Below are 24815 nucleotides of genomic sequence, written 5' to 3'. Positions count from 1 at the left end.
GGCAGTGTGCAGCTCCCAATAACGTGTTCCGTGGGTCCCCTGTGAGCCTAGTTTCCTGGTGGGTACCAAGGGGAGCGCGTCGGAACCGTACGCTCCTTTGAGTGAGGGGAATCTGGGAGGACCCAAGACAGGGGAAACAGGGCCGAGCGGGAAAGCCCTTGAATTGGGGGCGAGACCAGGCCAGGCCTGCTGGACGGGTCGCACGTCTCCTTGGTGACGGGACGCTTGGCCCGGAAGTGGGCGGTGCTTCTGGCGGGGCGGGGCATCTCTGTGACGCTAGGGGCTGGGCCTCGATGGCGAAGCCCAAGCAGCTCCCGGGGGGGTTTGAACTGGCCAATGGGCGAGCTGCCGACCGGGTGTCGGAAAAGGAGGCGGAAGCCGGGAGGAGCCGCCGCCAGAGCCAGACTGCATCCGCCGCGGCGTCTCCATGGCACGACCCTGGCCTCCGACTTCAACGACTTCATAAGGCGGCGTTTCTGGGCTCAGCCGTGTCGCTCCTGGTGAGAGGCCGCCGGCAGGCGGGATCCAGCGCGCTCCGGGGCACCGCGGGCGAGACCGTCGCCTTCGTACCCCCGGCGCTGTCGGCCCCGCGGGGCCGTCGGGTCCTGCGTTCCCCGCCGCGTCGCGCTCGTCCCCCTCCTGTCAGAACCTGGGCCCCCGCCACGCCCACCGGCACGGGACCTCTCCTCCTCCCGCTAACGGGCGGCCGGCCGCCTCCTTCCTCTCCTGGCTACCGCGGGGCTCTGCCCTTCTTCTGCCGCCCGCGGGCAGGGCTTCACCTTTCTCTCTATGGGCAGAAACCGGTATCCTCCTGCCTGCTGGTGGGTGGCCGTCCCTTCTCTCCGCCGACAGAGGCTGTCCCTCGCTCTGCTGCCCGCCGGCGGCCTCGCCCCGACTGCCTCGTCCTCTCCGCGGGCCTCCACACGGCAGTCACTTGCCGGCCCTCCGTAGGCAGCGCTGTCCCCCGGGCACCGTCTCCGGGTCGCCAGGGCCCTCGCCCGCGGGGGTCCCGCCCGCCCCCTCCCAGCCCGATGTCTAACCTGCTTAGAACTCGGTTGTTCGGTTTTCCCTCGCGGCGGGGCGCCCGGGCTCCGCGCCTCCCTCTTTCAAACACTATTGGTCCTCTCGGGCACCTGTTCTTCCGGGAACGCCCCTTCTCCTAGGAGACAGTTGTCCGACCCCGCCCCAGCATCCCCGCTGCTCCCTGCGCGGTTCCGGCCCTCTGGGGCCCACTTGGGGCCGAGCGGTTCTCACTTGCCCTCTCCGCACGTCCGCCGGCGCCTCAGGTTTCCCCCGGTAGCCACCGGCCGTCCTCCGCGTGGGGCCCGGGCGCGGTGGTACTTTTCCCTCGCCGTTCTGCCCCGTCCCCTCCCCTTCCTCCCCTCTGCCCCCAGGTCGCTCAGCCTCTCCTATCTCCCCCTACTTTGGCAGGACAGTTGCTGTGCGACTTGGACAGTAGAGGAGCGCCTCCCAAGTTTTCATCCAACTGCCAACCCCAAAGCTTCCACCCTTCTCCCCTCAGAGAGGACGTTTGATGCCGGGCCCCTTGAGAGGCTCATTGAAAAGCCCGCCCCTCTGGGTCCCCCTGAGCAGAGCCTGCTGACCCAATTGCCCACCTTTGCGGCTTTGATGCCTAGCCATGTCTGCCTCATCCTCAGGCGGCTCCCCCAGGTACTGCCGATGTGGGAGGCGCCTGCGCCCGAGGGCAGGGAAAGGTGGCCAGGGGTCCCCAGGGCAGGCTCGCCTGAGGCTTCCAGCTTCCTCATTGTGTTTGCTGAAAGTCTGGACCAAAACATTTAAAAATCATTTTTAAAGGGAAGGGGGAACGAAATGTATACACAATCTCAGCTCTACCTCCCTGGCTCCTTCCCTCCCCAAATGTCACAGCTTCCTGGAAGCAAACAGGGTCACTCTTGTTGTCTTCATAGAGTACTAGGTTCAGAGCCTTTTTGAAGGGAGTTGAGGTGTAAATAACATGTCGGAGGTGGATGTGGCAGTTAGCAAGATGATGGAATCCAGGTGGTTTGACAGGAAACCCACTGAGAGATTTCCCAAAACTGTTGGCTTTATGTGAACAATGTTCTGAATGATTAGGGAAAAAAGCCTGTCTTCTCAGTTTTGGTATTCCTTGGCTAAAGGATCAGTAGAGCGCTCTCTCTGTCTCTCTCTCTCTCTATATATATATACATATTCCCTCTTTTTTTTTTTTTTTTTTGAGACAAGAGTCTCGCTCTGTCGCCCAGGCTGGAGTGCAGTGGCTGGATCTCAGTTCACTGCAAGCTCCGCCTCCCAGGTTTATGCCATTCTCCTGCCTCAGCCTCCCGAGTAGCTGAGACTACAGGCGCCTGCCACCTCGCCCGGCTAGTTTTTTTGTATTTTTTAGTAGAGACGGGGTTTCACCGTGTTAGCTAGGATGGTCTCGATCTCCTGACCTGGAGATCCGCCCGTCTCGGCCTCCCAAAGTACTGGGATTACAGGCTTGAGCCACCACGCCTGGCCATTGCCTCTTTTTAAAATCAGGATGTAATACACATACAGCAAAACGCATACTACAGTGCTCAAGTATTTTTTCCTTGCATTTTGATATTGCATTATTTTCCTCAAGTACTTGTAGAGAGGGCAGGATGATAATTTGGGACCGCCCCGTCTCTGCCCCACCCTCCCCGCCACCCCCTGGTTGCTCAGCCTCTCTGATCTCTCCCCACTTTGGGGGCCAGGTGCGGTGGCTCATGCCTGTGCAATCGTAGCACTTTGAGAGGCCGAGGTGGGCGAATCACCTGAAGTCAGGAGTTCAAGACCTGACCAACATGGTGAAACCCCGTCTCTACTAGAAATACAAAAAATTTGCTGGGCATGGTGGCACACGCCTGTAATCCCAGCTACTTAGGAGGCTGGGGCAGGAGAACTGGAGAATTGCTTGAACCTGGGAGGCGGAGCTTGCAGTGAGCAAAGATTGGGCCACCGCACTCCATCCTGGGCGATAGAGTGAGACTCCATCTCAAAACAAAAACAAAAACAAAAAGGGCAGTGAGATGGATCAGATGGTAATTCCAAGTCCTGGAGTTCTTGGATGTACTGCTGAAAGATTTTTGGAGCAAATTAAACTTTTAAACTTTTGCTCTCTCTGTTTTTTTTTTTTTTTTTTCTGTCTTTGCAGATCTGTTGATGGGGCTGTACAGTATATGTGTAAGCAATGTGAATTACACATGGCATTAAAAAAAAAATCCCCTGCTGCTTAGGAGCTTAAAGGATAGGAAGTGGAATATTTTGGGAAACAGATGCTTTTTTATTCTCTTAGGGGACTATTTGAGCCTTAATTTGATGAGTGTGCGTTACAGTGACTTCTCGTGCCTGAGCCTAATGCTTTTTGAAAAAAATTCTTTTTCTTTTTTGTTGTTGTTTTGAAACAGGATCTCCCTCTGCCACCTAGGCTGGAGTGCAGTGGCGCGGTCATGGCTTACTGCAGCTTCCACCTCCCAGGCTTAAGTGATTCTCCCACCTCAGCCTCCCAAGTAGCTGGGACTATAGACACGTGCCACCACGCCCAGCTAATTTTTGTATGTTTTGTAGAGATGGGGTCTTGCCATGTTGCCCAGGCTGGTCTCAAACTCCTGGGCTCAAGCAATCTGCCTGCCTTGGCCTCCAAAAGTGTTGGAATTACAGGCATGAGCCGTGGCTTGTGGCCACTAATGCTCTATTTTTGTCATTCACTCACTCCATCTTTCTCCAGGGCCGCTTCTGCTCCAGGTACTGTCCTGGGTGCTTCTACCCTCAGCCAAACCAGCACCTTGGCTGTGTTCATGTGCTGCTTGCTTTTTGTCATCTGACAGGCTGTCAGCCTGGCTTTTCAGTAAGGGTCATAATACATGTGATGTGACGATATGTTACAAGTCCAGCCTGCAAATGCCCGTCACCCTATTTCCATCCCACTGCTGGGCTCTCACGCACATCTGGTGCTCATCTCAGGGGAGTCAAGGAATTCCACGCTGGTTTTCCTAGCCTTGAACATGTTAGCTACCATAGTCAGTGTACAATTTCATGAAATCTAAAACATAAGAGAGCCCTAGTTTTCTGCTTACAATCTGGTTCTTGTGCCTGGGTGCAGGTTTCCATCGTGTGGGAAGAACGGAGTAACGAGTCTCACGCAGAAAAAGGTCTTGAGAGCACCTTGTGGCGCACCCAGTGTAACTGTAACGGTAGGTGATGCACTCATGTAGCAGCCCTCTTTGGTCACCCTGCTAAAAATGCTTCTGCACACCATTTCCAGGAGATGCCTTACCCTGCTGGGCACCATCGTCTCCCAGTTGCTCTGCTAGGTGCTGTTATGCATAGCCTGCTGATTTTTAATTACGATCATTTTTGTCTGCGGTAAGGCTGCCGGGTGTGAGGAAATTGTCTTAGACGTATTCTTCCAGCCAAATCCTAAAATCTTGAGATTTTTAAAATAAAGAAAGGAAAAGAAAAAGACGAGAAAAAAAAAGTTTAAAGAATGGGGGGAAGGATAAGAGCTGGTGGTGGTTGAGGGGTTTGTAGTTGCAGTTCTGCCTTGCTCATGTTTTCTTTAGAATCTAGACAACCTTCTCATCCTTAGGATTTCCTCCAGCTTTCTGTTTTCATGGTCTTTGGTCTGCCTGCTGTCTGATTTATTCTGCACCCTGAGCATTTTGTGTGTTTCCCATGCCAATCTGCATGCCCACTTGAGATCACTGTGTAGAAGGATCCACCTGCTTTCCGCTGTGCTTCACTAAATCCAAGGAGGAGCTGTGCATTCCAGCAGGTTTAGAGGAGATCCAGCCCTGAGGACCCTGGGGCCTGCGTCTGGGATCTGTTCTAGAACGAGTGGGTCTTGCAGACCCTCTCTTGAGTGGACCAGAATCTCCCTGGTGGTCTTCTGCTGGAATCTCTGCAGGAACCTGCTGAATGATACTCCCGCCTTGCTGCCTGCCTCCTGCATGCCAGTAGTTGGTAGCTGTCCTGCTCGCTTGCTGGCTAGGCTTTTTGGTGGCCCCCAGAGGCTGTGAGCTCCGTTTTTATGCCCAGTTTACTCATCCACAGATCAACCATTTTTGTGTTGTCCTCCCCCACCTGCCAGAAGCCAACCATGAAGGACCGCTCTTCAACTCCCCCCTTACATGTTCACGTGGATGAGAACACCCCTGTCCACGTCCACATAAAAAAACTCCCGAAACCATCAGCGACCAGCAGCCAGGTAGGAGCATGCCAGTGGGGTGAGGTAGCAGCTGTGGATCTGGGTGATCCTGCTAAGCCCAGCCTCCTCGCACTGTGACTCCAAAGGTTTGGGAGACAAACACACTCTTTCGGAGGCCGGTTTCCTGGTTAGAAGGTAGGCAGGCCTGTCATCCAGGAGCAGCAGCAGTAACATTAGTCAGAAGAGGAACTCTGCCAGTTGGAGAGGGATGTCACTAGCATGGCACCATGGCCAGCTGGGTGTGGAAGTGACCCTGGATTTGTCCCTTTCCACAGAAATCTCACAAGCGAGGAATGAAAGGGGACACTGTGAATGTGCGGCGGAGTGTCCGGGTGAAAACCAAGGTACCTTGGATGCCCCCTGGAAAATCATCTGCCCGGCCCGTGGGATGCAAGTGGGAGGTAGGCTCACCCTTGCCCAGGCTTTTCTTCTCGGACTGCTCAGATCCTAGCAGGCCTCAGCCTCGGTATGATTCAGGGTCAGCTGTAGCTACTGGAATGTCCTAGCAGACCCCATTTACTGAGGGCCTTGCTAAACCCTGAAACTGTGTGAATAATCTTCTTGAGTTCTTATGACACTGCTGTGTGGGAAGTCCTGTGGTCCCAGTGCAGAGATGAGGAACCAGGCCTCAGAGAGCAGTGATTTTCCCAGAGTCACAGAGAAGGTAGCAGAGCTGGAGTTAAGATTCTTTCTAGAGGCAGTGCTCTTAGCCTCTCTGCTTTGCATGTGAGGAGCCACATCACATGTCATGTCTTGTCTTGTCTTGTCTTTTCTTTTCTTTCTTTCTTTTTTTTTTTTTTTTTCGAGACAGAGCCTTGCTCTGTTGCCGAGGCTGGAATGCAGTGGCATGATCTTGGCTCACTGCAACCTCCGCCTCCCAGGTTCAAGTGATTCTCCTGCCTTAGCCTCCCGAGTAGCTGGGACTACAGGCACCCACCACCACGCCCGGCTAATTTTTTTTTTTTTTTTTTTGAGACGGAGTCTCGCTCTGTCACCCAGGCTGGAGTGCAGTGGCCGGATCTCAGCTCACTGCAAGCTCCGCCTCCCGGGTTCACGCCATTCTCCTGCCTCAGCCTCCCGAGTAGCTGGGACTATAGGCGCCCGCCACCTCGCCCGGCTAGTTTTTTGTATTTTTTAGTAGAGACGGGGTTTCACCATGTTAGCCAGGATGGTCTCGATCTCCTGACCTCGTGATCCACCCATCTCGGCCTCCCAAAGTGCTGGGATTACAGGCGTGAGCCACCACGCCCGGCCTGATTTTTTTTTTTGTAGTAGAGACAGGTTTTCACTGTGTTAGCCAGGATGGTCTCGATCTCCTGACCTCATGATCTGCCCGCCTCAGCCTCCCAAAGTGCTGGGATTACAAGTACAGGGATTTTTTGTAGATTTTTTGCTATAGCATCGTTTGTAACAGAAAAGTTGGAAGCAACCTAAATGTCCATCAGGAGAGTGTTGGTTAAATTATAATACCTGCAGGCCGGGCGCGGTGGCTCAAGCCTGTAATCCCAGCACTTTGGGAGGCCGAGACGGGCGGATCACGAGGTCAGGAGATCGAGACCATCCTGGCTAATACGGTGAAACCCCGTCTCTACTAAAAATACAAAAAACTAGCCAGGCGAGGTGGCGGGCACCTGTGGTCCCAGCTACTCGGGAGGCTGAGGCAGGAGAATGGCGTGAACTCGGGAGGCGGAGCTTGCAGTGAGCTGAGATCCGGCCACTGCACTCCAGCCTGGGGGACAGAGCGAGACTCGGTCTCAAAAAAAAAAAAAAAAAAAAAAAAAAAAAAATTATAATACATCCGACTGGATGTGGTGGGCTCACGCCTGTAATCCCAACACTTTTAGGAGGCCCAGGAGGGAGGATCGCTTGGGCCCAGGAGTTTTGAGATCAGCCTGGGCAACATAGTGAGATCCTATCTCTACAAAAAATAAAAAAATTAGTTGGGCGTGGTGGCATGCACTTATAGTTCCAGCTACTCAGAAGGCTGAGGTGGGAGGATCGCTTAACTGGAGGTTAAGGTTCCAGTGAGCCATGATCATGCCACTGCATAGCCTGTGTGACACAGTGAGACCCTGTCTCAAACAAAAGAGAAATATGATACATCCATACAATGGAATACCATGCAGCCGTGCAAAGACTGAGGTAGAGGCTGGTTGCCGTGGCTTATACCTGTGATCTCAGCACTTTGGGAGGCCAGGGCAGGAGGATCACTTGAGCCTAGGAGTTCAAGACCAGCCTGGGCAACACGACGAGATTCTGCCTCTACAAAAGATAAAAAATTAGCTGAGTGTGGTGGCACGCACCTGTAGTCCTCCTAGTTAACTTGGGGTGGGGAGGCTGAGACTTCAGTATGCTGTGATTATGCCACTGCACTGCAGCCTGGGTTACAGAACAGGACCCTGTCTCAGGAACAAAAAGATTGAGACAGGTATTTATGCATGATAATGAAGCATGGAGATGCACAACATATAACATTTGGCCGGCCTTATTTGTGAAGAAAAGGGGCGTCTGTGTCCATGTATAAACACATATGTTTATATGTACAGAACGTTTTCTGGGAGAATATGCAAGTAGTGGTAAGCAGTGATTGCCTCTGAGGTATGGCAAGGTTTAATACTTTGTTTTTATTTATTTATTTACTTTTTGAGACAGAGTCTCATTTTGTCACCCAGGCTGGAGTGCAGTGGCGTGATCTCTACCTCCTGGGTACAAGCGATTCTCCTGCCTCAGCCTCCCGAGTTGTTGGGATTACAGACATGCATCACCACACCTGGCTAATTTTTGTATTTTTAGTAGAGACAGGGTTTTGCTATGTTGGCCAGGCTGGTCTCGAACTCCTGACCTCAAGTAACCCGCCCACCTTAGCCTCCCAGAGTGCTGGGATTACAGGCGTGAGCCACCACCACGCACAGCCAAAAATGCCTTCTTTTTTTTTTTGAGACAGAGCCTTGCTCTGTCTTCCAGTCTGGTGTGCAGTGGCACGAACTCGGCTCACTGCAACCTCTACTTCCCAGGTTCAAGCGATTCTTCTGCCTCAGCCTCCTGAGTAACTGGGACTACAGGTGTGCGCCACCACGCCCGGCTAATTTTTCTTTTCTCTTTTTTTTTTTTTTTTTCTGAGACAGAGTCTCGCTTTGTCGCCCAGGCTGGAGTGCAGTGGTGTGATCTCGGCTCACTACAAGCTCCATCTCCCAGGTTCACGCCATTCTCCTGCCTCAGCCTTCTGAGTAGCTGGGACTACAGGTGCCCGCCACCACACCAGGCTAATTTTTTGTATTTTTAGTAGAGATGGGGTTTCACCATGTTAGCCAGGATGGTCTCGATCTCCTGACCCGGTGATCCGCCTGCCTCGGCCTCCCAAAGTGCTGGGATTACAGGCGTGAGCCATTGCGCCCGGCCCAAAAATGCCTTTTAAAAAAGTAAAAAGCCTTGGTAGTTTTTGTTTTTCTGTTTTTGTTTTTTTGAGACAGAGTATTGTTCTGTTGCCCAGGCTAGAGTGCAGTGACATGATCTTGGCTCACTGCAACCTCCATCTCCCGGGTTCAAGTGATTCTCCTGCCTCAGCCTCCTGAGTTAGCTGGGACTCAGGCATGCACTACCACACCCAGCTAGTTTTTGTATTTTTTGTAGAGATGGGGTTTCACCATGTTTGCCAGGCTGGTCTTGAACTCCTGATGTCAAGTGATCTGCTCGCCTTGGCTTCCTAAAGTGCTGGGATTATAGGCGTGAGCCACTGTGCCTGGCCTCCTTGGTAGTTTTCAAAGTACACATCACAGAGATGCTGCTATGAAAAATTTTCCTGTTGACGTGGATTGCTGGGGTAATAATCCCCTCTGGAAAGCATAATGCCACTTCCAGCCCCAAATCCTAGAGATGGAAGGTCCCAGAGAGGTGGCCTGCCCAGGTTCTCTCGGCAGCTGAAACAGTAGCTGTCTTTTCTGCTTTCATTCTTGGGTCTGTCTGCCCCTTTCTATTTTCAAGTGGCTTCCTGTGACCCTGAGAGGCCCTAACTCAACCCTGTCCATCATGGACGGAAGGTGAACAGCCCCTGGAGGTGGAAGTTTGGGGAAGATACGGAAATGAAGACCAAAAGCTGCTGTATGCATGTGGGGTTCTTGTTTGATATCTTACAACTCTTGGAATATAAGATCATCTTTGGAAGAAAGAAGGTCTAGGTTTTTTTCTTGCCTCTGTTACTAAAAGTGATCAGCCGGGCGTGGTGGCTCACATTTGTAATCCCAGCACTGTGGGAGGCCAAGGCAGGCAAATCATGAGGTCAAGAGACTGAGACCATCCTGGCCAACATGGTGAAACCCCATCTCAACTAAAAATACAAAAAGTAGCTGGGCATGGTGGCATGTGCCTGTAGTCCCAGCCACTTGGGAGGCTGAGGCAGGAGAACTGCTTGAACTCTTTAGGCAGAGGTTACACTGAGCTGAGATTGCGCCACTGCACTCCAGCCTGGCAACAGAGCGAGACTCCATCTCAAAAAAAAAAAAAGAGTTCTACTCAAATCTGGCTGCTGTTAAGTTTCAAAAACTTCTTGTTGAAAAGTACAGGCCTGGGAGCAATGGCTCACTCCTGTAATCCCAGCACTTTGGGAGGCCGAGGCAGGCAGATCACCTGAGGTCAGGAGTTCGAGACCAGCCTAGGCAACATGGCGAAACCCCGTCTCTACTAAAAATACAAAATTTACCCTCGCGTGGTGGTCAGCGCCACTAATCCCAGCTGCACAGAAGGCTGAGGCAGGAGAATCGCTTGAGCCTATGATGCGGAGGTTGCAGGGAGCCAGGATCACGCCCCTGCACTGTAGCCTGGGCAACAAAGTGAGTCTCCATCTCAAAAAAAAAAAAGGAAAAATGAAAAGGGGATGGGCCGGGCCTGGTGTCTCACACCTGTAATCCCAGCACTTTGGGAGGCTGAGGCAGGTGGTTCACCTGAGCTCAGGAGTTGGAGACCAGCTTAGACAATGTGATGAACCATACGTCTACCAAAAATACAAAAAATGAGTCTGGTGTGGTGGTGTGCGCCTGTGGTCCCAGCTACTTGGGAGGCTGAGGTGTAAGGATCGCTTGATCCTGGGAGGCGGAGGTTGCAGTGAACCAAAATTGTGCTACTGCACTCCAGGCTGGTTGACAGAGTGAGACCCCATCTCAAAAAAAAAAAAAAAAAAATGGAAAAGTGCAGGGACGTACACCCATCAGAAGTGTATTGCTCCATGAATTTTCACAAACTGAAGTTACCTGTGTAATGATCACCCAGCATCCTAGAAGCTGCCCCTGGCTTTTATCTATGTCACTGCCTCCCAATCACAAGGAGTAACTAGTCACACTGTCTCCTATATATATATTTTTTGTCATTTTAAAAAATAAATAGTCATGTATCAATTAACAATGGGGATATATTCTGAGAAACATGTTGTTAGGCACTTTCATCATTGTGCAAACATCATAGAGTGTACTTACACAAACTGAGATTGCTAGAGCCTGCTCCACACCTGGGCTGTGTGGTGTAGCCTATTGCTCCTAGGCTGCAGACCTCTGCAGCATGATGCCATACAGAATACTGTAGGCAACTGTAACACAATGGTAAGTATTTACATATTGAAACATAGTAAATATAGAAAAGGTACGGTAAAAATACGGTGTTTTGGGACCACTGTCATATATGGTAAAAATACGGTATTTTGGGATCACTGTCATATATGCAGTCCATTGCTGACTGAAATGTTACGTGGCACATGACTGTTTATACATTTTCCTATTTTTGTCCTTTTAAGTATTAAAAGTAACTTCTTTTCTTCTAAAAGCAATATATATATATAGCTGGATGTGGTGGCTCATACCTGAAATCCCAGCACTTTGGGAGGCCGAGGTGGGCTTATCAGGCGTTCAAGACCAGCCTGGCCAACATGGTGAAACCCAACCTCTACTAAAAATACAAAAATTATCTGGGTATGGTGGTGGGCACCTGTAATCCCAGCCACTTGGGAGGCTGAGGCAGGAGAATCACTTGATGAACCCAGGAGGCAGAGTTTGCAGTGAGCCAAGATTGTGCCATTGCACTCTAGCCTGGGCAACAAGAGCAAAACTCTGTCTCCAAAAAAAAAAAAAAGCAAAAAAAAAAAAGCAATATATGGCCAGGCACGGTGGCTCACTCCTGTAATCCCAGCACTTTGAGAGACTGAAACAGGCAGATCACTTGAGGTCAGGAGTTCGAGAACAGCCTGGCCAACATGGTGAAACCCCATCTCTACTAAAAATACAAAAATCAGCCGGGCATGGTGGAAGGCACCTGTAATCCCAGCTAGTCGGGAGGCTGAGGCAGGAGAATCGCTTGAACCTGGGAGGCGGAGGTTGCAGTGAGCCGAGATCGCATCACTGTACTCCAGCCTAGGCGATGGAGTGAGACCCTGTCTCAAAAAAAAAAAAAAAAGTGTTTACAGCTTTGTATAAAGTTTCCTGAAGCATACATGCATTTAAAAATATTTTTAAAAATATTTAAAAAGCTGGGACTACAGGTGCCTGCTACCATGCGCAGCTCGGGTGTCATCCGCCCGCCTCAGCCTCCCAAAGTGCTGGGATTACAGGTGTGCACTGTGCCTGGCCCCTAAAATATTTTTTAAATTTTTTTTTATTTTTATTTTTTTCTTGAGATGGAGTCTCGCTCTGTTGCCAGGCTGGAGTGCAGTGGTGCAATCTTGGCTCACTGCAACCTCCGCCTCCCAGGTTCAAGCGATTCTCCTGCCTCAGCCTTCCAAGTAGCTGGGATTACAGGTGCGCGCCACCACGCCCAGCTAATTTTTGTATTTTTAGTAGAGATGGGGTTTCACCATGTTGGCCAGGATGGTCTCGATCTCTTGACCTCCTGATCCACCCGCCTCGGCCTCCCAAAGCTAAAATATTTTTTTATACTGACGTATTTAAAAAAATATTTTCCAGGTATTGTACCATGTGCATTTATAATATTTTTCTATATCATCAAAATAACAATGATTACTCCTAAGAGCATTTCTTGATATCATACAATATCTGGTCCTTTTTCAAATTTACCCACTTGTTTCTAAAATACCTTTTCAGCAGATTAATGTACCTTTGTAACTAATCCACTATCAGGTATTCATATTCATTTAAAAGACTTTTGACATATTTCATTTCTATTCTAGGTATAAAAAAAAGTATTGCCCTAAACTTTTGCCAACTTTGGGTATTAATATTTTTGCTGATTTGTTATATCATTTCTTTATTAGTCTTGTCATTGTTAGAGACAGGGTTTCTCTCTGTCACCCAGGCTGGCATGCAGTGGTGCTATCATAGCTCACTGCAGTCTTGAACTCCTGGACTCAAGGAATCCCCTGCCTCAGCCTCCTGAGTAGTTGGGACCACAGGCATGCACCACTACACCCACCTGATTTTTTTTTTTTTGAGATGGAGTTTCGTTCTTGTTGCCCAGGTTGGAGTGCAATGGCGCGATCTCGGTTCACTGCAACCTCCACCTCCCGGTTTCAAGCAATTCTCCAGCCTCAGCCTCCTGAGTAGCTGAGATTACAGGCATGCACCACCATGTCCGGCTAATTTTGTATTTTAGTAGAGACGGGGTTTCACCATGTTGGTCAGGCTGGTCTCGAACTCCTGACCTCTGGTCATCCGCCCGCCTTGGCCTCCCAAAGCGCTGGGATTGCAGGTGTGAGCCACTGTGCCCAGCGCCAGCTAATGTTTTTTACTTTTGTAGAGACAAGTTCTCGCTATGTTGCTGAGGCTGGTTTTGGCTTCCCGCCTTGGCCTACCAAAATACTGACTTTACAGGATATCCAGCCTATGTTCTTTATTTTAAACATAACATTGTAACCCAAACTTTTAATTTTGATGTTGGGAATTCTCCAACACCATCATTTAAACATGGATAGGTGATGTTCCATCACGAGGGTTCAGAGTATGGTTCTTCCTGGGGCCCCCAAGTTAGCTGTTACAGCTTTTCCCGTCTAAACGGTAAATAAGCCTCCAGTGGTGGAACTCATGGTCAAGGTTCTGCCCTCTGAGTTCATTTGTTTCTCCCTCTTCTACATCAGAATCCACCTCATTGCCTGGAGATCACGCCACCATCTTCAGAAAAGCTGGTCTCAGTGATGCGGTTAAGTGACCTCTCTACAGAAGATGATGACTCAGGTCACTGTAAAATGAACCGTTATGATAAGAAGATTGATAGTCTAATGAATGCGGTTGGTTGTCTGAAGTCTGAGGTGAGGGAGGTAGGGGGCTGGGACAGCTAGTACCCTGAGGATGTGCAGGAGCACCCAGGTGGATTTCCTGCCTGGTCCCTCAGCCTGCCTCTGCAGGCCTTCTGATCTCCTCTGCAGGGTTGTCCTGGGCTTCAGGTGCCTGCCCGGGGAGGTAGCTGGGGCAGCATGGGATCCCATCCCACCAACAAGGGCCCTCTCTATTGAGCATGTAGCTGTCCTGGTGCTCTACATGGGTGGTCTGATCTGACTTTTTTTTTTTTTTTTTTTTTTTTGAGACGGAGTCTTGCTCTGCCGCCCAGGCTGGGGTGCAGTGGCCGGATCTCAGCTCACTGCAAACTCCGCCTCCCGGGTTTACGCCATTCTCCTGCCTCAGCCTCCGGAGTAGCTGGGACTACAGGCGCCCGCCACCTCACCCGGCTACTTTTTTGTATTTTTTAGTAGAGAGGGGTTTCACCGTGTTAGCCAGGATGGTCTCGATCTCCTGACCTCGTGATCCGCCCGTCTCGGCCTCCCAAAGTGCTGGGATTACAGGCTTGAGCCACCGCGCCCAGCCTGATCTGACTTTTTAAAACAGCATGTGAAGCCAGTGGTGGTATTGTCTTCATTATAGAGATGAAACACCTGGGAAACTAGGGCCTATGCCTTCCACTTTATATAAAGTTTAACAAAAACAGGCTGGGCGTGGTGGCTCACGCCTGTAATCCCAGCACTTTGGGTGGCTGAGGCAGGTGGATCCCACCTGAGGTCAGGAATTCAAGACCAGCCTGACCAACATGGTGAAACCCCATCTCTACTAAAAATACAAACAAAACTTAGCGGGCATGGTGGCGTGTGCCTGTAATCTCAGCTACTCAGGAGGCTGAGGTGGTAGAATCGCTCGAACCCAGAAGCCAGATTGCAGTGAGCCAAGACGCACAATTGCACTTAGCCTGGGCAACAGAGACTCTGTCTCAAAAAAAAAAAAAAAAAAAAAAAAATTAACAAAAACAAAGCCCCAAAGAGGCCAAGGAAGTGTGTCCTCAGTTGCTGTGCTGTCTCTTGGGGTGGGATATGGCAATGAAATTGGAAATAGAACCTGGAAGTCCAAGGTCCCCAACTAGGAAGTTGGCAGAGTTGTCATTAAATTCCAGGCCTTGGGCTTGGATTACTGTCTCAACATATGTCTTCACTGCTAACACAACCTGTGTCTTTCATCCTCCACCCGGTACTTGAGGTCCAGAAAACCTGGAGAACCTAGGGCAGGCTGCCTGGCAATAGGCCCTTCTTGGCCGGGTGCGGTGGCTCATGCCTATAATCCCAGCACTTTGGAAGACTGAGGAGGGCAGATCACTTGAGGTTAGGAGTTCAAGACCAGCCTGGCCAACATGGTGAAACCCGTCTCTACTAAAAATACAGAAATTTGCTGGGCATGTTGGCACACGCCAGTAATCCTAGCTACTTGGGAGGCTAAGGCACGAGAATCTGTTGAACCTGGGAGGCAGAGGTTACAGTGAGCTGAGATCGTGCCACTGCACTCCAGCCTGGATGACAGAGCGAGACCCTATCTCAAAAGAAAAAACAAAAAAGCCCGTCTTCCCCTATAACTCAAAGTGCAGGAGCCTTGTTGTGATGTCTCTCCTCCTATGGTGTGCCAGCCAAACCACGGTTTGCAACCTGGCTTCGTTCCCAACCCACAAGTCACTGGGGCTCTCTCTACTGAGCTTCCTCGTCTACAAAAAGAGAATCAGCATTGCACCCACTTTGAGGCATTTCCATTGAGGGCATTTGGAAGCTATGGAAAGGATTTATTTTAGTTAATTTATTTAGCCAGGCGCGGTGGCTCACGCCTGTAATCCCAGCCCTTTGGGAGGCCAAGGCAGGTGAATCCCAGGAGAGTCAGTCTTCATGTCAGTTAACTGAGATTGCACCCATAAGGCCCTGGCACGCAGCCTGTGTAGTTCTCAATTGGAGGGCCCCTTATTTAATTAATTAATTAATTAATTTATTTATTTAATTTATTTTTGAGAGGGAGTCTCGCTCTTGTCGCCCAGGCTGGAGTGCAGTGGGCACGATCTCGGCTCACTGCAACCTCTGGCTCCCAGGTTCAGGTGATTCCATCCTGCCTCAGCTTCCAGAGTAGCTGGGATCATAGGCACGCGCCACCACATCTGGCTAATTTTTAGTAGAGACAGGGTTTCACCATGTTGCTCGGGCTGGTCTTGAACTCCTGACCTCAAGTGATCCACCCACCTTGGCCTCCCAAAGTGCTGGGATTACAGGCGTGAGCTACCATGCCCGGCCAGGGCCTTATTTTCGTCCAGTGCATTAAGCTTAGCAATGTGGCATAGAGGAAGGACCTCCCCTCAGTGGCTCCTGCCTGGGTCCCCCTGCACAGGTCAAAATGCAGAAGGGTGAGCGCCAGATGGCCAAAAGGTTCCTGGAGGAGCGGAAGGAAGAGCTGGAGGAGGTGGCCCATGAACTGGCCGAGACTGAACATGAGAACACGGTGCTGAGGCACAACATCGAGCGCATGAAGGAGGAGAAGGACTACACCATGTAAGGCGGCGCCTGCCCTGCCCCCGCTGATCTATTCCTCCCTGCTAGGCTGCCCTGAGCCCTGGGCAATAATGGAAAGCAACGGAGGGGGTGGGCATAGGCACTGTGCCTGTGCCCTGGAGCCTGTTCAACAGTCACACAGTTAATTACAGTTAATTACCTGATTGTGCTTATGATTTGTACTATGAGGGAAAGGGAGGACCCTGTGGATTGCGGTGTGGGGCTGGGTAGCAGGGAACTCTTTCTGGAACAAGTGATATTTAAGGGGCGTCCTGCAGGATGGTTAAGTGTTCGGCAGGTGGGTGCTGGGGAAGAAAGCACGCTACTCAGTGGGAACTTCTTAAGCGAAGGCCCCAAGGTAGGAAGGTATTTGTAGCTGAGAAATGGAAAGCAGGCCAGAGTGGGTGGGCAGAGGATAAGGGGGCCACACAGGTTGGCAGGGGGTCAGCTCTCAGCAGCCACTTGGAGGCATTTCCATTGAGGGCATTTGGAAGCCATGGAAAGGATTTATTTTAGTTAGTTAATTTTTTTAGCCAGGCGCGGTGGCTCACGCCTGTAATCCCAGCCCTTTGGGAGGCCAAGGCAGGTGAATCACGAGGTCAGGAGTTGAAGACCAGCCTGGCCAACATGGCGAAACCCCGTCTCTACTAAAATTACAAAAAATTAGCTGGGCTTGGTGGCGGGTGCCTATAATCCTAGCTACTCGGGAGGCTGAGGCAGGAGAATTGCTTGATCCTGGGAGGTGTCTCAAAATTTTTGAGATGGAGTCTCACTCTGTCATCCAGGCTAGAGTGCAGTGGCGTGATCTTGGCTCACTGCAGTCTCCACCTCCTTGACTAAAGCAATCCTCCTGCCTCAGCCTCCCAAGTAGCTGGAATTACAGGTGCCCACTACCATGCCTGGCTAACTTTTGTATTTTTAGTAGAGATGGGGTTTCACCTGTTGGCCAGGTGGCTATCTATAACACCTGATCTCAAGTGAACTGCCCACCTCGGCTTCCCAAAGTGCTGGGATTACAGGCGTTAGCCACTGTACCCAGCCTACAGCCACAGAAAGGTTTTAAAAGCAGGGAGGTGGCCTGACTAGCTTTGGCTCCAGTGTAGAGAAGAGGTAGAAGGGCTCAAAAGCATATCTGAAGATGGTGGGTAGGAGGCGTGACACTGGTGGCTGTTTGAGAGAAAGAAGGCCACAGGTAGTTAATGTCTCCTGGTGTGGAGGCCCTGGTCTGGTGCCTAGGCAGATGTAACTTCTGGCCCTGCTCCTTTCTGAAGGCCACCCAGGCCAGAAGGGCTGTCCCTGCCCCCTCCCCCACTTTTCCCTGACCAGAGGTGAGCCCCCTAGGGCATTGTGAGGCAAGCCTTGGAGCTCTGGGCATGCGGGGGCCTGGGAGGGCTCACAGAGCCCTGTCTTTCTGGCCCCAGACTTCAGAAGAAACACCTACAACAGGAGAAGGAGTGCCTCATGTCCAAGCTGGTGGAGGCTGAAATGGATGGGGCTGCGGCTGCCAAGCAGGTCATGGCCTTGAAGGATACCATCGGGAAGCTGAAAACGGTAGGTGGCAGGTGGGAGGACCCCAGCCATGGAACTGGCCCAGGGAGGGGGCAGCTGCAGGCTGGGCAGGGTCTTTACGCGTCATCAGGCAGACTTTATGACATCTTCAGGCTGGGGGAGGGCATGCTTAACTAGGCCTCCACCAACCACTCTCACTTCCCAGTCCTTGACCCTTGAAGATGACCTCTGGTCACCAGGGCCTCTAAGGAGACCTCATCATGGGTCACCTGGGATCACAGTGAGTCAAGGCATGTGGTTGATTCCTGCAAGTATCAGCCACCAGGTCTTGTCATCCTGCTTTGCTTCCTCCAGGAAGTCTGCCCTGACTGTGCTCACCTGCACTGAGCCCTCCCACCCCTTCCTCCACCTTTGCTCGGAGCAGGCTTAGCTCCTGCTTGTCCCTTTAGGTCCACCGCCTCCAGGAAGCCTGCCCTTGATCACCTTGGCACCGTACACAGCCTGTTTCTCCTTGTCTGGGCTTTCTGGCACCAGCCCTCTTGAGTGCCCATGGGGCCTGCTTCTTCCCTTCTTCCCCTGCATCTGTAAGACTGCCTGCTTGTCTTCCAGGAGAAACAAATGACCTGCACGGACATCAACACCCTGACAAGGCAGAAGGAACTTCTCCTGCAGAAGCTGAGCACATTTGAGGAGACCAACCGCACCCTCCGAGACCTCCTGAGGGAACAGCACTGCAAAGAGGTGAGCTTGGGGTCCAGCTCTGTCCCTCCAGCCCCGCATGCCCGTCCTCTGAGCCTTTCTCTTTGTCTGTAAAAAGAAAGTAAGATTGGTGCCCAACCTGAGAAGGCCTTAGAGAGATGTAATGAAATCATTCACATGAAGTGCTCAGCCCCCAGTAGACAAGTACCGTCTTAGATGGTGTTGAATCCGAGCCAGGAAGCACTGGAATGACCTTGAAAGTCAGGAGAGGGGCAGTGGGGAGTCAGGGAGGGGTTCAGCCCAGGGCAAAGGAAAGAGAGTTCCAGACTTGAGCTTTTTATTCGGTAGGAGAATGATTAATGGCTGGCAGACACACATTGTGTGGTCTCATTTTGTTTTCTTAAAATATGTTCTCTGAGGCTGGGCATGGTGGATTACTTGAGGTCAGGAGTTTGAGAACAGCCTGGCCAACGTGGTGAAACTCCGTCTCTACTAAAAAAAAACAAAAATTAGCCAGGTATGGTGGCATGTGCCTGTAATCTCAGCTACTTCGTAGGTTGAGGCAGGAGAATTGGTTGAACCCGGGAGGCGGAGGTTGCAGTGAGCTGAGATCGTGCCACTGCGCTCCAGCCTGGGTGACAGAATGAGATTCCATCATGGGGAAAAAAAAAAATTAGCCAGCCAGGTGTGGTGGTGGGCGCCAGTAATCTCAGCTACTCGGGAGGCTGAAGCAGGAGAATTGCTTGAACCCAGGAGGCAGAGGTTGCAGTGAGCTGAGATTGAGCCACTCCACTCCAGCCTGGGTGACAGAGCGAGACTCCATCTCAAAAAAGAACGTTGTCTGGGCTGGGTGCAGTGGCTCATGCCTGTAATCCCAGCACTTTGGGAGACCAAGGCAGGCGGATCACCTGAGGTCAGGAGTTCGAGACCTGCCTGGCCAACGTGGTGAAACCTCATCTCTACTTGAAAAATACAAAAATGAGCCTGGCGTGGTGACAGACGCCTGTAATCCCAGCTACTCAGGAGGCTTAGGCCAGAGAATTGCTTGAACCCACGATGTGGAGGTCGCAGTGAGCCGAGATTGTGCCATTGTAATCCAGTCTGCGGGACAAGAGCGAGACTTTTCTTTAAAAAAAAAAAAAGTTGTCTGAACATTATATGTTAGCAAATACAGTCGACCCTCTGTATCTATGTGTTCCACATTCGTGGATTCAGCCAATTTGGATTGAAGATATTTGAAAAAAATTACATATTTACTGAACTCCTATAGACTGTTTTTCTTGATATCATTCCCTGAATCATATAACAACTATTTACATAGCGTTTACCTTGTATGAGGTATTATAAATAATCTAGAGATGATTTAAAGTATATGGGAGGAGGTACATAGGTATATACAAATACTGTGCCATTTTATATCAGGGATTAGAGCATCTTTGGATTTTGGTATCCACAGAATGTTCTAGAACCAGTCCTCCATGAATACCAAGGGATGACTGTATTTCTTTTCTTATTTTGATTGTCAAATAAAAATTAATGATGTACAACATGTTTTGACATGTACACAATGTAGAATGGCTAAATCAAGGTAATCAACATATGCATTGCCTCACATACTAAGATATTTGTGGTGAAAACACTTAAAATGTTCTCTTAGCAATTTTCAAGTATATGGATCAGTAACTATAGTCACCATGTTGAACAATTTCTCCTTGTCTAACTGAAATCTTACATCCTTTGACCAATATTTCCCCAATGCCCCCCAATTCCATCTCTGGCAACCAGCATTTTCTGCTTCTGTGAATTCGACTTCTTTTTTTTTTTCTTTTTTGAGATGCAGTCTTGCTTTGTCACCCAGGCTGGAGTGCAGTGGCACGATCTTGGTTCACTGCAACCTCCACCTCCCGGGTTCAAGTGATTCTCCTGCTTCGGCCTCCCAAGTAGCTGGGACTACAGGCGTGCACCACCATGCCTGGCTAATTTTTGTATTTTTAGTAGAGACGGGGTTTTGCCATGTTGGCCAGGCTGGTCTCGATCTCTTGACCTTGTCATTCGCCTGCCTCAGCCTCCCAAAGTGCTAGGATTACAGGTATGAGCTACCGCGCCCGGCCAAGTTCGACTTCTTTAAGTTCCACATACAAATGAAGTCATGTGGTCTTTCTGTGCCTGGTTTATTTCACTGAGTATAATGTCCTCTAGTTTTTTGTATGTTGTGAAAGGATTTCCTATTTGAAGACTCAGTAGTATTCCATTGTGTATCTCTACTGTGTTTTCTTCATTCATCTGTTGATGGACACTTAGGTTGATTCCGTATCTTGGTGAATAATATATTAGCAAATATTTCAGAAAAGACTGACAGTATAAACGGTTGTCTTCCTGTTTGGTTCAAAGCAAAGAGATGACAATAGTCTCAAAATGCCAGTACTAATGAAATGGTGACATTTTTCTTATTTTTGCTTTATTTATTTTTTTTTTGAGAACGAGTTTTGCTCTTGTTGCCCAGGCTGGAGTGCAATGGTGTAATCTTGGCTCACTGCAACCTCCACTAACAGGGTTCAAGTGATCTTCCTGTCTCAACCTCCCTAGTAGCTGGGATTACAGGTGCATGCCACCACACCCGGCTACTTTTTGTAGTTTTAGTAGAGACGGCGTTTCATCATATTGGTCAGGCTGGTCTTGAACTCCTGACCTCAGGTGATCCAACTGCCTCGGCCTCCCAAAGTGCTGTAATTACAGGCATGGGCCACCACGCCAAGCCCTGTTTTTTTTTTTAAACATTGTCAACCTTATTTTTATCTTTATTTATTATTTTTTTTTCTTGAGACAGAGTCTTGCTCTGTCACCTGGGCTGGAGTGCAGTGACACAATCTCGGCTCACTGAAACTTCCACCTGCTGGGTTCAAGCAATCCTCCTGCTTCAGCCTCCTGAGTAGCTGGGATTACAGGTGCATACCACCATGCCCAGATAATTTTTGTATTTTTAGTAGAGATGAGGTTTCACCGTGTTGCCCAGGCTGGTCTTGAACTCCTGAGCTCAAGCAGTCTGCCTGCCTCCACCTCCCAAAGTGCTGGGATTACAGGCATGCACCACCACGCCCAGCCTTATCTTTAAAAATTAATATATTGGCTGGGTGCAGTGGCTCATGCCTGTAATCTCAGCACTTTTGAGAGGCCGAGGCAGGTGGAACATATGAGGTCAAGAGTTCGAGATCAGCCTGGCCAACATGGTGAAACCCTGTCTCTACTAAAAATACAAAAATGTGGTGGGCACCAGTAATCCCAACTAATCAGGAGGCTGAGGCAGGAGAATTGCTTGAACCCAGGAGGGGGAAGTTGCAGTGAGCCTAGATCGTACCACTATACCCCAGCCTGGGTGACAGAGCGAGACTCTGTCTCAAAAAAAAAACCCACTAATATATAAAATAAGGCCGAGTGTTGTGGCTCACGTCTGTAATCCCCACACTCTGAGAGGCCGAGGTGGGAGAATTGCTTGAAGCCAGGAGTTTGAGACCAGCCTGGGCCACACAGTGAGACCTCATCTGTACAAAACATTTTAAATTTAGCCAGGTGTGGTGGCGCACACCTTTGGTCCTAGCTCTTCGGGAGGCTGAGGTGGGAGGATCTCTTGAGCCCTGGAGGTCAAGGCTACAGTGAGCTGTGATTGTGTCACTCAGGCTGAGTGACACAGTGAAAGTATCTAAAAAAAAAATTACATATGTATGTAAAACAAGTAATGTAAAGTGGTATACTCACTGCCCAGCTTTTTTTTTTTTGAGATGGGGTCTGGCTCTGTTGCCCCAGCTGGAGTGCAGTGGTGCAATCTCGGCTCACTGCAACCTCCCCGTCATGGATTCAAGAGATTCTCCCACCTCAGCCTCCTGAGCCGCTGGGATTACAGGTCTCAAACCCGGCTAATTTTTGTATTTTCAGTTGAGATGGGGTTTCATCATGTTGTCCAGCGTGGTCTCAAACTCCTGACTTCAGGTGATCCACCTGCCTCAGCCTCCCAAAGTGCTGGGATTACAGGCATGAGCCGTTGCACCCGGCCACTCACTACCAGCTTTTTTTTTTTTTTTTGAGACGGAGTCTCGCTCTGTCGCCCAGGCTGGAGTGCAGTGGCCGGATCTCAGCTCACTGCAAGCTCCGCCTCCTGAGTTCACGCCATTCTCCTGCCTCAGCCTCCCGAGTAGCTGGGACTACAGGCGCCCGCCACCTCGCCCGCCTAGTTTTTTGTATTTTTTTTTTTTTTTAGTAGAGACGAGGTTTCACCGTGTTAGCCAGGATGGTCTTGATCTTGTGATCTCGTCATCTACCCGTCTTGGCCTCCCAAAGTGCTGGGATTACAGGCTTGACCCACTGCGCCCGGCCAAAATGGGAGGGCATGCTGCATGGGCCGGGAATCGAACCCAGGTCTCCTGCGTGGCAGGCGAGAATTCTACCACTGAACCACCCATGCTAGCTTTTAAAATGAGTGTCTACATAGTTGAATCCCTTTTGTGTGTCATTTTGCAATAACCTTGTCTCCCTCCCCTCAGAGGGAAACTTTATTAATTTTTTTGTTTGTTTTGATACAGAGTCTCACTCTGTCACCCAGGCCGAAGTGGCATAGTCTCGGCTCACTGCATCCTCTACCTTCCGGGTTCAAGCGATTCTCCTGCCTCAACTTCCCGAGTAGCTGGGATTACAGGAGTGCATCACCATGCCTGGCTTATTTTTTGTACTTTTAGTAAAGATAGGGTTTTGCTATGTTGGCCAGGCTGGTCTTGAACTCCTGACCTCAAGTGATCTGTCTGCCTTGGCTTCTGAAAGTGCTGCACTCCAGCCTGGATGACAGAACCAGACACTATCTCAAAAAGGGAAAAAAGCCGGGTGTGGTGGCTCACGCCTGTGATCCTAGCACTTTGGGAGGCTGAGGTGGGCAGATTGCCTGAGCTCAGGAGTTTGAGACCAGCCTGGGCAACACAGTGAAACCCCATCTTTACCAAAATAGAAAAAATTCACTGGCATGGTGGTACGCTCCTGTAGTTCCACCTACTCGGGAGGCTGAGGCAGGAGAATCGCTTGAGCCCGGGAGGCAGAGGTTACAGTGAGCTAAGATCACACCACTGCTCTCCAGCCTGGGTGACAAGAGTGAGACTCCATCTCAAAAAGGGGGGAAAAAAAAAAGCCTCTTGCTCTAGCCAGTTTTCTCCTTTTTTGATTTTGTAGCTTCTATCATCCTGGAGTCCCATCTTCAATTGGAGATGAAGGGTCAGCTAATTTGAATTCCCACCCAAAAGTGGTGTTTCCTGCTTAGTCCAGGCTCAGCTCCTTGGCGCCTGCCTGTGCTCAGGGCTGCCTCACCGTCTCGGTGTTTGCTGGGGAGTGCTCAGTGTGGTGGGGAACTGCTCTGGCTCTGGAGTCCGAATCAGCTTAGGGCCCAGTGCTGCCCCTTCCAGCTGTGTGGCCTCACTTGCCTTCACTTCTTCCAGACTCGGTCTCCTCCTCTGTGGGATGGGAGTGGTGATAGTGCATGGCTGTTAGAGTAGGGGCTTCGGTGAGTTCATGCACATAGGATGGCAGAAGATTTGGGCAGTGGTTTCAGTGCCCCAGGGGAGGCCTGGAGGGCAGTGAGAACAGCCTCAGGTTCTGCATCTGTGGCCAAGCCTTTTGTCCCATGTTCTTTGCCTCTTGTTGCCAGAGAAACCATAATACTGTCTTTTATCAGTTGCTAGGTCCCCAGGAAACTTTGGGAACCAGAGAGCCCTTTTCTCTTGGCTCATGAAGGGGATCTGTGGGTCTGAGAGGGAAAGAGGGTGAACAAGATGTCCCTCCCTCAAGGGATACTTTGTTCAGGTGCCAAGGAAAAATAGGGACAGTCACAAAGACACAGCCCAGTGAGAAAATGGGCCAGGGTGGGAGCAGGAAGTTCAGTCTAGAGTAAACCCAAATGACTCATGTGAGAGGATGCTAATCCTCACTGGTAATTAGAAAAGTGCAAATGAAACCATTTCGCAGGAGTGCTATTGGCAGATACTGGCAACAGAGGCAGAGGTTGGCTGCTGCCTGGTGCTGGTGAGTGCAGGGAAGCAAGTCCTCCCATGTCCTGCTTGTAGCCCGGCGAATTGGTGCAGGCATTTTGTAAAGCATTTCAGCCACAAATCTCAGACCTTCTGACCTGGCCATTCCTCTTCTTGGTATCCCTAGAGAGGCACTTTGTATATGCCCAGCAACATCTATTGCTGCAGTGTTTGTAGTTGCAAAACATGGGAACAGCCTCATTGTCCAGAGGTTGTGGGGAGAGTTTAAAAATGGCAATGGCATATTAGAGACAGGGAGAGGTTCAACATGCCATGGCACATTAGAGACAGAAAGCAGATCAGTGGTTGCTAGGGGCAGGAGTGGGAGGGAATGGGAATGGCTGCTTAATGGTGTAGGGTTTGTTTTTCGGATGATGAAAATGTTGTGGAGCTAGATAGTGGTGATGGTTGTAAGTATGATGAATGTACTAAATGCCACTGAATTGTACGCTTAAAAATGGTTAGCCAGGTGTGGTGGCGCACACCTGTGTTCCCAGCTACTGAGGAGGCTGAGGTGGGAGGATCACTTGAGTCCAGGATTTCAAGGTTGCAGTGAGCTATGATC

At 50.3% G+C, this 24815-nt stretch overlaps 1 protein-coding gene and 1 non-coding gene across 24 annotated transcripts in view; one reads left to right on the top strand and one right to left on the bottom strand.

Annotated features, from left to right (window-relative positions):
- The first annotated feature begins 326 nt into the window (after positions 1–326).
- ODF2 (outer dense fiber of sperm tails 2) overlaps positions 327–24815 on the top strand; it is a 46596-nt gene continuing 22107 nt past the window's right edge. For 2 of the 23 annotated variants that reach the window (XR_012424318.1, XM_074016398.1), the window contains exons 1-9: positions 403–500; positions 1432–1671; positions 4106–4196; positions 5056–5209; positions 5485–5610; positions 13278–13448; positions 15823–15983; positions 17405–17534; positions 18102–18233. Coding sequence is in view for 17 of the 23 variants with exons in the window: in XM_074016398.1 (XP_073872499.1) it covers positions 5102–5209; positions 5485–5610; positions 13278–13448; positions 15823–15983; positions 17405–17534; positions 18102–18233 (828 nt within the window). In the remaining 6 variants the exon portion in view is untranslated. Of the gene's footprint in view, positions 501–1431; positions 1672–4105; positions 4197–5040; positions 5210–5484; positions 5611–13277; positions 13449–15822; positions 15984–17404; positions 17535–18101; positions 18234–24815 lie in introns of all 23 variants that reach the window. The other 21 variants (XR_012424315.1, XM_005580731.5, XR_012424319.1 and 18 more) reach the window with 16 other exon arrangements.
- On the bottom strand, positions 22577–22647 carry TRNAG-GCC (transfer RNA glycine (anticodon GCC)). The gene has a single exon. It is a non-coding gene; the product is annotated as a tRNA-Gly (tRNA).

The sequence above is a fragment of the Macaca fascicularis genome, chromosome 15, assembly GCF_037993035.2.
Source record: "Macaca fascicularis isolate 582-1 chromosome 15, T2T-MFA8v1.1".
NCBI classification, from domain to species: Eukaryota; Metazoa; Chordata; class Mammalia; order Primates; family Cercopithecidae; genus Macaca; species Macaca fascicularis.
The sequence above is the reverse complement of the archived record's forward strand: the minus strand, read 5'-3'. Positions and strand labels throughout refer to the sequence as shown.